We start from the raw sequence: 16,936 nt of genomic DNA on the forward strand, positions 1-16,936 counted from the left end.
CCCATGTGCCCTTGCCCACCATTTAAGTAAACTGGATTAAAACCCATAATATGTAAATTATGGACTCCTAAAATAGGACAGTCTGCCTTATTTATCTTTGTTTCCCAGAACCCAGCACTATGTTTACTTATAAAAAGAAGGTGCCTGGGCCCTGGCCGGTTGGCTCAGTGGTAGAGCATCGACCTGGCGTGCAGGAGTCCTGGGTTTGATTCCCCGCCAGGGCACACAGGAGAAGCGCCCATCTGCTTCTCCACCCCTCACCCTCTCCTTCCTCTCTGTCTCTCTCTTCCCTTCCCACAGCCAAGGCTCCACTGGAGCAAAGTTGGCCTGAGCGCTGAGGATGGCTCTGTGGCCTCTGCCTCAGGTGCTAGAATGGCTCTGGTTGCAACGGAGCAATGCCCCAGATGGGCAGAGCATTGCTCCCTGGTGGGCATGCTGGGTGGATCCCGGTCGGGCGCATGTGGGAGTCTGACTGCCTCCTCGTTTCCAACTTCAGAAAAATACAAAAAAAAAAAAAAAAAGAAGAAGAAGAAGGTGTCTGATAAAGTGGACTCAACTAAATTGAAACTTAATACAGACATACTTGTTAGACTGAATGGCAAGCTGAAATGTTGAGAGTAAAAACTCTGATTACCTTAGCACCTGATTGAAGAATTTCTAAGGGAGAGCCTGGGACAGGATGCACTGGAACCACTGTTTCAAATAAACTCTCTCCTGCAAAAAAAAAGGCAGGGTTAAGCGAAGATAAATATACTCAACTTTTAATCAAATCCTTCAAATTCAATGAGGCTGACTTTTGACTTTTTTTTTTATTTCACTGGAGTTAAATTTTATGAGCATTGTTCTATCTGCTTTTGAACAAATCATGCTTCTTACCTTCCACTAAAGGAAGAAGGTCTACCACTGCTTGACCAAGAATTAAGGTCTTCTCATCCTTCTGTTTCTTTTCCTTTGGTAAAACTTCAATCATAGTTACTAAAAAAGTCAAAGAAAATGAGAACATGTCTAGCTTATCCATTAGATAATCCATGTTCAACAAGCAATGCACTATCAAAGTTTAAGAGAAATGAACTTCACACCCAAGAAGGCTGGTGGAAAATACTGGACCACCTCAGCAACATTTTTCTGTAATAACTATGTAATTTTAAAAAATATAATGGGCTGACCTGTGGTGGTCCAGTGGATCAACTGTCGACCTGGAGTGCTGAGGTCACCAGTTCAAAGCCCTGGGCTTTCCCGGTCAAGGCACATATGGGAGTTGATGCTTCCTGCTCCTCCCCCTGTTCTTCTTTCTATCCCCCCCTCACTTTCTTTCACTCTCTTTCACTCTCTCTCTTCCTGCCTCTCTAAAATGAATAAGTAATAAATTTTAAAGAATAATTTTAAATATATATAATGCTGGCAGATTTATAGAAATCACATTAAACTTACAGATAAATTTAGGGAAAATGATCTTTATAATGTTGAGCATTCCTGTCGAAGAACATGGCAAGCTTTTTCTTTTATTCAATTGTATGTCTCTCAATAGCATTTTCTTTATAGTTTGTTTGTATCAGGACCCAAATAATGTTCACACATTGTAATTAGTTGATGTCTTTTAAGTCTCTTTTATTTCCTTCCATTTCATTAGATTTTTCCCATTTTTATTTTCCTAAGAAATTGTCCATTTTATCTGCTTTTAAAAGTAATGGCGAGAGTAATGGTGCAGTAGGAAGCGATACTGATAAATATCCCCCAAAACTCAACAAGATCTTCAACCAGAAACAGAAAAACCTATCCTTAGAGCCTCCAGATGTTTCGCAATACACCCGAAGGTATGGTCAAGCGAAAAATTGGCTAAATATAGAGTCAAACCCCAAAGGAAATAGGGAGTAAGAAATGCTCCGCCTTCCTCACTAACCTAAATAGGGCTGCTTTCACTGGGAACTGAGAATATAGAAACTAAGGCGGGCAAAGGGGGTGAATAGATCCAGACCGCAGCATAAACGGCCGAACCAGGCTGTGGCACGAAAATCCAAGCCGAGGAAAAACTGTGCCTGTGGCAACCCAGACAATACAAGCTAACATTCACGCCAAACCTAGACAAAGAAAGACAAGTGGGGCAGCCATTTTCCCCGATCTCCTGGTCAGCGAGCATGCAGATAGTGGGCGAGAGATTCCTCTGAAAGCCCTGGGAGTGGGTGCCCGTGTTATCCCACAGAGAAGCAGAGTCAGAGGCCTTTGTGTGGGCCAAAAGCAGAATCTCCAGGCTGCCCCAGCACCCTGAAAAAGCCGTGCACAGGGAGGGAGCGAGAGCCAATTCTAACGCTGGAACTTTCCCGTGCGGGTGGGGGTTTCACTCAGAGTGTGAAGCGGCCAGCCTGATATCCTGGTCTGCACGCATGGAGAGTGGGCAAGAGATTCCTCCGAACACCTCAGGAGTGGGAGCCCGAGTTATCCCACAGAGGGGCAGAGTCAGGGTCCTTTGTGTGGGCCAAAAGCGGAATCTTGGGCCGCCCCAGTGCCCTGAAAAAGCCGCGTGCGCACGGGGAGGGAGCGAGAGCCAATTCCAATGCTGGAACTTTTCTGTGCGGGCAGGGGTTTCACTCAGAGGGTGAGGCGTCCGGCCTGATATCCTGGTCTGCACACGCAGATAGTGAGCAAGAGATTCCTCCAAGTGCCTCGGCAGTGCGCGCCTGTGTTATCCCACAGAGGGGCAGAGTCAGGGGCCTTTGAGTGGGCCTAGGGCAGAATCTCCGGGCCGCCCCAGCACCCTGAAAGAGCCGTGCACGGGGAGGGAGCGAGAGCCAATTCCAACGCTGGAACTTTTCCGTGCAGGCGGGGATTTCACTCAGAGTGTGAGACTGCCGGCCTGATATCCTGGTTTGCACACAGATAATGAGCGAGAGTTTCCTCCAAGCGCCCCGGGAGTGGGCGCCCGCTCATGTTACCGGACAGAGTGGCAGAGCCAGAGGTCTTTGAGTGGGCGGAAGCCCCGCCTGATTATGCTAACAGCTCTGACTAACTGAGCCTTACCCAGAGCCCTGTGCTGAGTGGGAATAGAGTGGGGAGTTGCCAGGTCTTTGAGCCTCTTACTATCCAGGCAGAGGCAGCAGCAACCCCATAGCTGGATTATCAGGCTACTAATTGAGGAAGGAAAGACTAGGAGAGAGGCTCCAGGAACACGGACTCTCTCACTGTCGGAGCCAATAAATGCTAATGATCCTCGACTGCCAACGAGACTGAAGCACACTATATGACATCGCCATAGAGACTTATCAACTGCAAACCTCTACTTGAGCGTGCCAAAGGGGCAGAACCCGGGGTACAGAGTCACCGACCAGGAAGAGGGAGAGAAAAGAAAAAGCAAGAAGATAACCTCTCAAAATCAAAAATAATCCACAGACTTTATAACCTATCCCATTTTATTTTATTTGTTCGTTTGTTTCTCTTATCTTCATTCTTGACTTTTTTTTTTCCTCCTCCAATTTGGTCATTTAACTCTACCGGTCTTACTCTCTCCTCTCCTTGAACTACACTACCCATAAGTGTTACATCTCCCATTATCTTTTCTTTCCTCTTCCTTTCTCTTTATGAGGGTTGCACTCCAAAACCCTTAACTCTCTCTCTCTCTCTCCTCTTTTTTCGTTTTTCTTCTTTTAGTGGTTCCCTCTTTTTTTTCCTCTCTCTCTCTTTCTTTTCTCCCTCTATATTAGTTTCTTCCTTTCTCCTTTATGTCTCCTCTCATTCAAACCTCAATAACAAACAAATTATCTTATCTGGGACTCAAACTTATGTTTGTGGCATTTTGGGGGGTTTTTACTTCACCTTTTTAACTCACTAGCAGTGCTCCTATCCCTGGCTCTCCATTTTATCTAGTTCTTGTTCCACTAAATAAGATAGTAATTTTTTAATTTGTCCCCCCATTTTCCTGTTTCCCTCTTATTCCTCTCATCATAACTCTTAGTCAACCAACACCTAAAAGCAAATCATTTTATTCTTGACCCAAATTTTTTCCTTATTTTCTTTTTGTGGGTCCATACCCCATTTTTTTTGCCCCTTTATTACTTCTCCCCAATTCAGGCCATCCATCACAGGCATTGTTTGTTCTATTTAGTACAATATAATTCACAGTTCACCACAAGATTTTCTCAAGAAAGAGGGGAGAGGAGAGGAGAGGAAAAAAGGAGGGGGGGAATAATTTCTTTTTTTTAATTTTTATTTTATTTTATTTTTCTTTATTTAATTATTAATTTTTTAAAAACCAACTCTTTTTGATTTTTTAGTTTTTTAACTTTTTATTCTTTATTAAATCTCATTAATACTATCAACAAAACCACCCTCAGATGCCATTAAGGAAGAGAAAATCAAATATCATGGATACAAAAGTAAGAAAGGTAACACAGATAGATTAGCAAAAATCTATGGAGAAAAAATTTAATATATTGGAAACCTTGGAGTTGAATGACAGAGAATTCAAGATAGAAATCCTAAAAAACCTCCGAGATATACAAGAAAACACAGAAAGGCAATTTAGGGAGCTCAGAAAACAACTCAATGAACACAAAGAATATATTTCCAAAGAAATTGAAACTATAAAAACAAATCAAAAAGAGAAGAAAAACTCAATTCATGAGCTGAAAAATGAGGTAACAAGCTTAGCTAATAGAACAGGCCAGATAGAAGGTAAGATTAGTGAAATAGAAGACAAGCAACTAGAGACACAACAGAGAGAAGAAGAAAGAGACTCAAAAATTAAACAAAATGAGATAGCCCTACAGGAATTTTCTGACTCCATCAAAAAGAATAACATAAGAATAATAGGTATATCAGAGGGAGAAGAGAGAGAAAATGGAATGGAGAACCTACTCAAATAATAAATGAGAACTTCCCAAGCCTGTGGAAAGAACTAAAGCCTCAAATTCAAGAAGCAAACAGAACTCTGAGTTTTCTTAATCTACTCCAAGGCACATCATAATGAAATTGGCACAAACCAATGACAAAGAAAAAATTCTCAAGCCAGCCAGGGAAAAGAATACAACATATAAAGGAAAGCTCATTAGATTATCATTCGATTTCTCAACAGAAACTCCACAAGCTAGAAGAGAGTGGACCACAATATTTAAAGTCCTGAAAGAGAGGAACTTTCAGCCATGAATACTATACCCATCAAAGCTATCTTTCATAATGAAGGAGAAATAAAAACATTCACAGATACAGAAAAGATGAGGGAATTTATCATCAGAAAACCCCCACTTCAGGAATTACTAAAGGAGGTTCTCCAATCAGATACAAAAAAAAAAAAAACAAAGCCACAAGTAAAAGCTCCAAGAAGAACACAATAAAACCAAATTTAAACTGTGACAACAACAAAAAGAAAGGGGGGGGAGAAGATGGAGATTAACAGTAGTAAAGGACGATGGAGTGCAAAAGTACTCACAAAATAGTGCACTACAATGAACAGGGTAGGAACCCTTTTCATTACTTAAAGGTAACCACCATTGAAAAAACCGTCACAGAAGCACATGATTTTAAAAAAGATAGCAACAGAGGAAAGATGTATGGAATACAACCAAATAAAAACAAAAGATAGAAAAACGAAAGAGAAGGATCAAACAAGACACAAAACTAACAGAAAGCAATCTATAAAATGGCAATAGGGAACCCACAAGTGTCAATAATTACACTAAATGTAAACAGATTAAACTCACCAATAAAAAGGCACAGGGTAGCAGAATGGATTAAAAAAGAAAATCCAACTGTATGCTGCCTACAGGAAACTCATCTAAGTAACAAGGATAAAAACAAATTCAAAGTGAAAGGATGGAAAACAATACTCCAAGCAAATAACATCCAATAAAAAGCAGGCTTAGCAATACTCATATCTGATAATGCTGACTACAAGACAGCAAAAGTACTCAGAGACAAAAATGGCCATTTCATAATGGCTAAGGGGACACTGAATCAAGAAGACATAACAATTCTTAATATATATGCACCAAACCAAGGAGCACCAAAATATATAAGACAGCTACTTATTGACCTTAAAACAAAAACTGACAAAAATACAATCATACTTGGAGACCTCAATACACCGCTGACAGCTCTAGATCGGTCATCCAAACAGAGAATCAACAAAGATATAGTGGCCTTAAACAAAACACTGGAGCACCTGGATATGATAGATATCTACAGGACATTTCATCCCAAAGTGACTGAGTATACATTTTTCTCCAGTGTACATGGATCATTCTCAAGAATTGATCATATGTTGGGCCATAAAAATAACATCAAAAAATTCAGAAAAATCGAAGTTGTACCAAGCATATTTTCTGATCATAAAGCCTTGAAACTAGAATTCAACTGCAAAAAAGAGGGGGAAAATCCCATAAAAATGTGGAAACTAAACAACATACTTTTAAAAAATGAATGGGTCAAAGAAGAAATAAGTGCAGAGATCATAAGATATATACAGACAAATGAAAATGACAATACAACATATCAGAATCCATGGGATGCAGCAAAAGCAGTGATAAGAGGGAAGTTCATATCACTTCAGGCATATATGAACAAACAAGAGAGAGCCCAAGTGAACCACTTAACTTCACACCTTAAGGAACTAGAAAAAGAAGAACAAAGACAACCCAAAACCAGCCGAAGAAAGGAGATAATAAAAATCAGAGCAGAAATAAATGAAATAGAGAACAGAAAAACTATAGAAAAAATTAATAGAACAAGGAGCTGGGTCTTTGAAAAGATCAACAAAATTGACAAACCCTTGGCAAGACTAACCAAGGAAAAAAGAGAAAGAACTCATATAAACAAAATCCAAAATGAAAGAGGAGAAATCACCATGGATACCGTAGATATACAAAGAGTTCTTGTAGAATACTATGAAAAACTTTATGCCACTAAATTCAACAACCTAGAAGAAATGGATAAATTCCTAGAACAATACAACCTTCCTAGACTGAGTCAAGAAGAAGCAGAAAGCCTAAACAGACCTATTAGTAGAGAAGAAATAGAAAAAACCATTAAAAACCTCCCCAAAAATAAAAGTCCAGGCCCAGACGGCTATACCAGCAAATTTTATCAAACATTCAAAGAAGTCTTGGTTCCTATTCTACTGAAAGTCTTCCAAAAAATTGAAGAAGAAGCAATACTTCCAAACACATTTTATGAGGCCAACATAACCCTCATACCTTAACCAGGCAAGGATGGCACAAAAAAAGAAAATTACAGACCAATATCTCTAATGAATACAGATGCTAAAATACTAAACAAAATACTAGCAAATTGAATACAACAACATATTAAAAAAATAATACATCATGATCAAGTGGGATTCATCCCAGAATCTCAAGGATGGTTCAACATATGTAAAATGGTTAACGTAATACACCATATCAACAAAACAAAGAACAAAAACCACATGATCTTATCAATAGATGCAGAAAAGGCTTTCGATCAAATACAACACAATTTTATGTTTAAGACTCTCAACAAAATGGGTATAGAAGGAAAATATCTCAACATGATAAAGGCCATATATGAGAAACCATCAGCTAACATCATATTAAATGGCAAAAAAACTGAAGGCTTTTCCCCTTAAATCAGGAACAAGACAGGGTTGTCCACTCTCTCCACTCTTATTTAATGTGGTACTAGAGGTTCTAGCCAGAGCAATCAGACAAGACAAAGAAATAAAAGGCATCCATATCGGAAAAGAAGAAGTAAAGGTATCATTTTTTGCAGATGATATGATCCTATACATCAAAAACCCCAAAGAATCCACAAAAAGACTATTAGAAACAATAAGCCAATACAGTAAGGTTGCAGGATACAAAATTAACATACAGAAGTCAATAGCCTTTCTATATGCCAACAATGAAACATTTGAGAACGAACTCAAAAGAATAATCCCCTTCACGATTGCAACAAAAAAAATAAAATACTTAGGAATAAACATAACAAAGAATGTAAAGGACTTATATAATGAAAACTATAAACCATTGTTAAGGGAAATCGAAAAAGATATAATGAGATGGAAGAATATTCCTTATTCTTGGTTAGGAAGAATAAATATAATCAAGATGGCCATATTACCCAAAGCAATATACAAATTTAATACAATTCCCATCAAAATTCCTATGACATTTTTTTAAAGAAATGGAGCAAAAAATCATCAGATTTATATGGAACTATAAAAAACCCCAAATAGCCAAAGCAATCCTAAAGAAAAAGAATGAAGCTGGGGGCATTACAATACCTGACTTTAAACTATATTATAGGGCCACGACAATCAAAACAGCATGGTATTGGCAGAAAAATAGACACTCAGACCAATGGAACAGAATAGAAAATCCAGAAATAAAACCACATATATATAGTCAAATAATTTTTGATAAAGGGGCCAACAACACACAATGGAGAAAAGAAAGGCTCTTCAATAAATGGTGCTGGGAAAACTGGAAAGCCACATGCAAACGAATGAAACTAGACTACAGTTTGTCCCCCTGTACTAAAATTAACTCAAAATGGATCAAAGATCTGAACATAAAACCTGAAACAATAAAGTACATAGAAGAAGATATAGGTACTAAACTCATGGACCTGGGTTTTAAAGAGCATTTTATGAATTTGACTCCAAAGGCAAGAGAAGTGAAGGCAAAAATTACTGAATGGGACTACATCAGACTAAGAAGTTTTTGCTCAGCAAGAGAAACTGATAACAAAATAAACAGCCAACTAAATGGGAAATGATATTTTCAAACAACAGCTCAGATAAGGGCCTAATATCCAAAATATACAAAGAACTCATAAAACTCAACAACAAAAAAACAAACAATCCAATAAAAAAATGAGAAGAGGACATGAACAAACACTTCTTCCGGGAAGAAATACAAATGGCCAACAGATATATGAAAAGATGCTTATCTTCTTTAATTATTAGAAAAATGCAAATCAAAACAACAATGAGATACCACCTCACACCTGTTAGATCAGCTATTATTAACAAGACAGGTAATAGCAAATGTTGGAGAGGCTGTGGAGGAAAAGGAACCTTAATACACTGTTGGTGGGAATGTAAAGTAGTACAACCATTATAGAAGAAAGTATGGTGGTTCCTCAAAAAACTGAAAATAGAACTACCTTATGACCCAGCAATCCCTCTACTGGGTATATACCCCCAAAACTCAGAAACATTGATACGTAAAGACACATGCAGCCCCATGTTCATTGCAGCATTGTTCACAGTTGCCAGGACATGGAAACAACCAAAAAGCCCGTCAATAGATGACTAGATAAAAGAGATGTGGCACATATACACTATGGCAGGGGTCCCCAAACTTTTTACACAGGGGGCCAGTTCACTGTCCCTCAGACCGTTGGAGGGCCGGACTATAAAAAAAACTATGAACAAATCCCTATGCACACTGCACATATCTTATTTTAAAGTAAAAAAACAAAACGGAAACAAATACAATATTTAAAATAAAGTACAAGTAAATTTAAATCAACAAACTGACCAGTATTTTTTTTTTAATAAATTTTTATTAATGGTAATGGGATGACATTAATAAATCAGGGTACATATATTCAAAGAAAACATGTCTAGGTTATTTTGTCATCAAATTATGTTGTAAACCCCTCGCCCAAAGTCAGATTGTCCTCCGTCACCCTCTATCTAGTTCTCTGTGCCCCTCCCCCTCCCCCTAACTCTCTCCCTCCCTCCCTCCCATGTCCTCCCTCCCCCCCCCACCCTTGGTAACCACCACACTCTTGTCCATGTCTCTTAGTCTCATTTTTATGTTCCACCAATGTATGGAATCATGTAGTTCTTGTTTTTTTCTGATTTGCTTATTTCACTCCTTATAATGTTATCAAGATCCCACCATTTTGCTGTAAATGATCTGATGTCATCATTTCTTATGGCTGAGTAGTATTCCATAGTGTATATGTGCCACATCTTCTTTATCCAGTCTTCTATTGAAGGGCTTTTTGGTTGTTTCCATGTCTTGGCCACTGTGAACAGTGCTGCAATGAACATGGGGCTACATGTGTCTTCACGTATCAATGTTTCTGAGGTTTTGGGGTATATACCCAGTAGAGGGATTGCTGGGTCATAAGGTAGTTCTATTTTCAGTTTTTTGAGGAACCACCATACTTTCCTCCATAATGGTTGTACTACTTTACAGTCCCACCAACAGTGAATGAGGGTTCCTTTTTCTCCACAGCCTCTCCAACATTTGCTATTACCCGTCTTGTTGATAATAGCTAATCTAACAGGGGTGAGGTGGTATCTCATTGTAGTTTTGATTTGCATTTCTCTAATAACTAATGAAGCTGAGCATCTTTTCATATATCTGTTGGCCATTTGTATCTCTTCCTGGGAGAAGTGTCTGTTCATGTCCTCTTCCCATTTTTTTATTGGATTGCTTGTTTGTTTGTTGTTGAGTTTTATGAGTTCTTTGTAAATTTTGGATATTAGGCCCTTATCTGAGCTGTCGTTTGAAAATATCAGTTCCCATATAGTTGGCTGTCTGTTTATTTTGATATCAGTTTCTCTTGCTGAGCAAAAACTTTTAATTCTGATGTAGTCCCATTCATTTATCTTTGCCTTCACTTCTCTTGCCATTGGAGTCAAGTTCATAAAATGTTCTTTAAAACCCAGGTCCATGATTTTAGTACCTATGTCTTCTTCTCTGTACTTTATTGTTTCAGGTCTTATATTTAGGTCTTTGATCCATTTTGAATTAATTTTAGTACACGGGGACAGGCTGTAGTCGAGTTTCATTCTTTTGCATGTGGCTTTCCAGTTTTCCCAACACCATTTGTTGAAGAGGCTTTCTTTTCTCCATTGTGTGTTGTTGGCCCCTTTATCAAAGATTATTTGACCATATATATGTGGTTTTATTTCTGGGCTTTCTATTCTGTTCCATTGGTCTGAGTGTCTATTTTTCTGCCAATACCATGCTGTTTTGATTATCGTGGCCCTGTAATATAGTTTAAAGTCAGGTATTGTAATGCCCCCAGCTTCATTCTTTTTCCTTAGAATTGTTTTGGCTATTCGGGGTTTTTTATAGTTCCATATAAATCTGATGATTTTTTGTTCCATTTCTTTAAAAAATCTCATAGGGATTTTGATGGGAATTGCATTAAATTTGTATATTGCTTTGGGTAATATGGCCATTTTGATTATATTTATTCTTCCTATCCAAGAACAAGGAATATTTTTCCATCTCATTGTATCTTTTTCGATTTCCCTTAACAATGCTTTGTAATTTTCATTATATAGGTCCTTTACGTTCTTTGTTATGTTTATTCCTAGGTATTTTATTTTTTTTGTTGCAATCGTGAAGGGGATTATTTTTTTGAGTTCATTTTCTAATATTTCATTGTTGGCATATAGAAAGGCTATGGACTTTTGTATGTTAATTTTGTATCCTGCGACCTTACTGTACTGGTTTATTGTTTCTAATAATCTTTTTGTGGAGTCCTTCGGGTTTTCGATGTATAGGATCATATCATCAGCAAAAAGTGATAGCTTTACTTCTTCTTTTCCGATATGGATGCCTTTTATTTCTTTGTCTTGTCTGATTGCTCTGGCCAGAACTTCTAGCACCACGTTGAATAAGAGTGGAGAGAGTGGACAACCCTGTCTTGTTCCTGATTTAAGGTAGAAAGTCCTCAGTTTTATGCCGTTTAATAGGATGTTGGCTGATGGTTTATCATATATGGCCTTTATCATGTTGAGATATTTTCCTTCTATACCCATTTTGTTGAGAGTCTTAAACATAAAATTGTGTTGTATTTTATCAAAAGCCTTTTCTGCATCTATTGATAAGATCATGTGGTTTTTGTTCTTTGTTTTGTTGATATGGTGTATTACGTTAACCGTTTTGCGTATGTTGAACCATCCTTGAGATTCTGGGATGAATCCCACTTGATCATGATGTATTATTTTTTTAATATGTTGTTGTATTCGGTTTGCCAGTATTTTGTTTAGTATTTTAGCATCTGTATTCATTAGAGATATTGGTCTGTAGTTTTCTTTCTTTGTGCCATCCTTGCCAGGTTTTGGTATGAGGGTTATGTTGGCCTCATAAAATGTGTTTGGAAGTATTGCTTCTTCTTCAATTTTTTGGAAGACTTTGAGTAGAATAGGAACCAAGTCTTCTTTGAATGTTTGATAGAATTCACTAGTATAACCGTCTGGGCCTGGACTTTTATTTTTGGGGAGATTTTTAATAGTTTTTTCTATTTCCTCCCTGCTGATTGGTCTGTTTAGGCTTTCTGCTTCTTCATGACTCAGTTTAGGAAGGTTGTATTGTTCTAGGAATTTATCCATTTCTTCTAGGTTGTTGTATTTGGTGGCATATAATTTTTCATAGTATTCTATAATAATTCTTTGTATTTCTATGATGTCTGTGGTGATCTCTCCTCTTTCATTTTGGATTTTAATTTATTTGAGTCCTGTGTCTTTTTTCCTTGGTGAGTCTTGCCAAGGGTTTGTCAATTTTGTTGATCTTTTCAAAGAACCAGCTCCTTGTTTTATTGATTTTTTCTATAGTTTTTCTGTTCTCTATTTCATTTATTTCTGCTCTGATTTTTATTATCTCCTTTCTTCGGCTGGTTTTGGGTTGTCTTTGTTCTTCTTTTTCTAGTTCCTTAAGGTGTGAAGTTAAGTGGTTTACTTCGGCTCTCTCTTGTTTGTTCATATAGGCCTGAAGTGATATGAACTTTCCTCTTATTACTGCTTTTGCTGCATCCCAGAGATTCTGCTATGTCGTATTTTCATTTTCATTTGTCTGTATATATCTTTTGATTTCTGCACTTATTTCTTCTTTGACCCATTCATTTTTTAGAAGTATGTTGTTTAGTTTCCACATTTTTGTGGGTTTTTCCCCCTCTTTTTTGCAGTTGAATTCTAGTTTCAAGGTTTTATTATCAGAAAATATGCTTGGTACAATTTCAATTTTTCTAAATTTGCTGATATTGTCTTTGTGGCCCAACATATGGTCAATTCTTGAGAATGTTCCATGTACACTAGAGAAAAATGTATACTCTGTCACTTTGGGATGAAGTGTCCTGTAGATGTCTATCATATCCAGGTGTTGTAGTATTTCGTTTAAGGCCACTATATCTTTATTGATTCTCTGTTTGGATGACCGATCTAGAGCCGTCAGCGGTGTATTGAGGTCTCCAAGTATGATTGTATTTTTGTTAGTTTTTGTTTTAAGGTCAATAAGTAGCTGTCTTATATATTTTGGTGCTCCTTGGTTTGGTGCATATATATTAAGGATTGTTATGTCTTCTTGATTCAACTTCCCCTTAATCATTATGAAATGACCATTTTTGTCTCTGAGTACTTTTTCTGTCTTGTAGTCAGCATTATTAGATATGAGTATTGCTACACCTGCTTTTTTTTGGGTGTTGTTTGCTTGGAGTATTGTTTTCCAGCCTTTCACTTTGAATTTGTTTTTATCCTTGTTGCTTAGATGTGTTTCTTGTAGGCAGCATATAGTTGGATTTTCTTTTTTAATCCATTCTGCTACTCTGTGTCTTTTTATTGGTAAGTTTAATCTGTTTACATTTAGTGTAATTATTGACACTTGTGGGTTCCCTATTGCCATTTTATAAATTGCTTTCTGTTAGTTTTGTATCTAGTTTGATTCTTCTCTTTTGTTTTTCTATCATTTGTTTTTGTTTGTTTGTGTTCCATACTTCTTTCCTCTGTTGCTACCTTTTTTAAGTCAAGTGTTTTTGTGGTGGTTTTTTTAAGGGTGGTTACCATTAAGTAATGAAAAGGGTACCTACCATATTCATTGTAGTACCCTATCTTATAAGTATTTCTGCACTTCATCATCCTTTGCTACTGTTAATCTCCATCCTCTCCCCCCTTTTTTTCCTTTGTTGTCACAGTTTAAGTTTGGTTTTATTGTGTTCTTGGTGGAGCTGTTACTTGTGGTGTTGTTTTCTTTTGTTCTTTGAATCTGGTTGGAAAACCCCCCTTAGTATTTCCTGGAGTGGGGCCTTTCTGTTGATAAATTCTCTCATCTTTTCTGTATTTGTGAATGTTTTTATATCTCCTTCATACTTGAAGGATAGCTTTGATGGGTATAGTATTCTTGGCTGAAAGTTCCTCTCTTTCAGGGCTTTAAATATTGGGGTCCACTCTCTTCTAGCTTGTAGAGTTTCTGCTGAGAAATCTGATGATAATCTAATAGGCCTTCCTTTATATGTTGTACTCTTCTTTTCCCTGGCTGCCTTGAGAATTTTTTCTTTGTCATTGGTTTGTGTCATCTTTATTATGATGTGCCTTGGAGTGGGTTTGTTGGGGTTAAGAAAACTTGGTATTCTGTTTGCTTCTTGAATTTGAGGCTTTAGTTCCTTCCACAGGCTTGGGAAGTTCTCGTCTATTATTTGTTTGAGTATATTCTCCATTCCATTTTCTTTCTCTTCTCCCTCTGATATACCTATTATTCTTATGTTATTCTTTCTGATGGAGTCAGACAATTCCTGTAGGGCTTTCTCATTTTTTATTATTCTTGAGTCTCTTTCTTCTTCTCTCTGTTGTGCCTCAAGTTGTTTGTCTTCTATTTCACTAATCCTATCTTCAATCTGGGCTGTTCTGTTAGCTAAGCTTGTTACCTCGTTTTTCAGCTCGTGAATTGAGTTTTTTATTTCTGTTTGATTTGTTTTTATAGTTTCAATTTCCTTGGTAATATATTCTTTGTGTTCATTGAGTTGTTTTCTGATCTCCCTATATTGCCTTTCTGTGTTTTCTTGTATATCTCTGAGTATTTTTAAGATTTCTAGTTTAAATTCTCTGTCATTTAGCTCCAAGGCTTCCAATATGTTAAGTCTTTTCTCCATAGATTTTTCCACATCTATTTGTGTTACCTCTCTTTCTTTTGTATCCATAATATTCGATTTCCTCTTTCTTATCAGCATCTGAGGGTGGTCTTATTGATAGCACGCGGGCGCACTCCCTGGCGGCTTGAATGAGCGTCGCTGCGGTAGCTTCCTCCACACCCTCGTCTCTCAGATTCAAGTGATAACAGTCCTTTTGCTTTCAGTTTGTGTGGAACTCCGGAATGCTCCGAGGATAAATTTTTCTGTTTCTAGTTGATAAATTTGTTGTGATTTAGAGGAGAGCTGTCGGACGCGCTTCTCACGGCGCCATTTCCGTCCCCTTTCTCTTACTTAAAAAAGAAAATTTCCCCGGCCCTGGACTGTTCGCTCAGTGGTAGAGCGTCGGCCTGGCGTGCGGAGTCCCGGGTTCGATTCCCGGCCAGGGCACACAGGACCTGACCAGTATTTCAATGGGAACTATGTTCCTCTCACTGACCACCAATGAAAGAGGTGCCCCTTCCGGAAGTGCGGCGGGGGCCGGATAAATGGCCTCAGGGGGCCGCATGCAGCCCACGGGCCGTAGTTTGGGGACCCCTGCACTATGGAATACTACTCAGCCATAAGAAATGATGACATCGGATCATTTACAGCAAAATGGTGGGATCTTGATAACATTATACGAAGTGAAATAAGTAAATCAGAAAAAAACAGGAACTGCATTATTCCACACGTAGGTGGGACATAAAAGTGAGACTAAGAGACATTGATAAGAGTGTGGTGGTTACAGGGGGAGGGGGGAGAGGGAGAGGGAAAGGGGGAGGGGCACAAAGAAAACTAGGTAGAAGGTGACAGAGGACAATCTGACTTTGGGTGATGGGTATGCAACATAATTGAACAACAAGATAACCTGGACGTGTTATCTTTGAATATATGTATCCTGATTTATTGATGTCGCCCCATTAAAAAAATAAAATTATTAAAAAAATAAAAATAAAAAAGTAATGGCAGAATGTTCTTCTTCATGTCTGTTTTAAATCATGGTAAAATACAATTCGATAAAATTTAGCATCATAACCATTTTTAAGGGTACAGTCCATATTACCACCATCCATCTCTATAACTTTCATCTTCTAAAAGTGAAACTTTATACTCACTAAATATTAATTCCCTATCTTCCCCTCCCCCTGGTAACCATGAGGATACTTTCTGTCCTATGTATTTGACTACTCTATAAGTACCTCCTATAAGTGGAATCACAAAGTGTTTGTCTCTTGGTGATTGACATTTTACTTAGCATAATGTCCTCAAAGATAATCTATGTTGTAACATGTCAGAATTTCCTTCTTTTTTTTTTTTTTTCCTATTTTTCCGAAGCTGGAAACGGAGAGGCAGTCAGACTCCCGCATGCGCCCAACTGGGATCCACCCGGCATGCCCACCAGGGGGCGATGCTCTACCCATCTGGGGTGTCACTCTGTTGCATCCAGAGCCATCCTAGCGCTTGAGGCCACAGAGCCATCCTCAGCACCCGGGCCATCTTCACTCCAATGGAGCCTCGGCTGCGGGAGGGGAAGAGAGAGACAGAGAGGAAGGAGAGGGGAAGGGGTGGAGAAGCAGATGGGCGTTTTTCCTGTGTGCCCTGTCCGGGAATCGAACCTGGGACTCCTGCACGCCAGGCCGACACTCTACCACTGAGCCAACCAGCCAGGGCAGAATTTCCTTCTTTTTTAAGGCTGAATAATATAGGCATATACCCCATTTTGCTTATCCATCATCCATTGATGGACACAAAGTTTGCTTCCATGTTTTTATCTTTTATGAATAATACTGCTATAAACATGAGTGTAAAATATTTCCTTGATAACTGCTTTCAATACTTTTGTATATATTCTCACAAGTAGAATTGTTAGATCATAGGTAATTCTATTTTTACTTTTTGTGGAGCCATCAGTTTGAACAGTGACTACACTGTTTTACAGTCCCATTAAAAAAAGTGTACAAGGGTTCCAATTTGTCCACATCCATTCCACCACTTGCTGTTTTTTGTTTTTATTTTTTCAGTAGAAACCATCCTAATGTATATGAGGTGATATCTCACT

General features: G+C 38.1%; 1 protein-coding gene across 5 annotated transcripts in view; it reads right to left on the reverse strand.

Moving 5' to 3' along the window:
- The window catches only part of CFAP70 (cilia and flagella associated protein 70), a 188,363-nt gene that overhangs the window by 146,255 nt on the left and 25,172 nt on the right, over window positions 1–16,936 (reverse strand). For all 5 annotated transcript variants that reach the window (XM_066242640.1, XM_066242641.1, XM_066242638.1 and 2 more), the window contains 2 exons: window positions 877–975; window positions 635–714 (listed from right to left, as the gene is read on the reverse strand). In XM_066242640.1, coding sequence (XP_066098737.1) covers window positions 635–714; window positions 877–970 — 174 coding nt within the window. In that variant the 5' untranslated portion in view covers window positions 971–975. The remainder of the gene's footprint in view (window positions 1–634; window positions 715–876; window positions 976–16,936) is intronic.

This window comes from Saccopteryx bilineata, chromosome 9, assembly GCF_036850765.1.
Source record: "Saccopteryx bilineata isolate mSacBil1 chromosome 9, mSacBil1_pri_phased_curated, whole genome shotgun sequence".
Taxonomy (NCBI): domain Eukaryota; kingdom Metazoa; phylum Chordata; class Mammalia; order Chiroptera; family Emballonuridae; genus Saccopteryx; species Saccopteryx bilineata.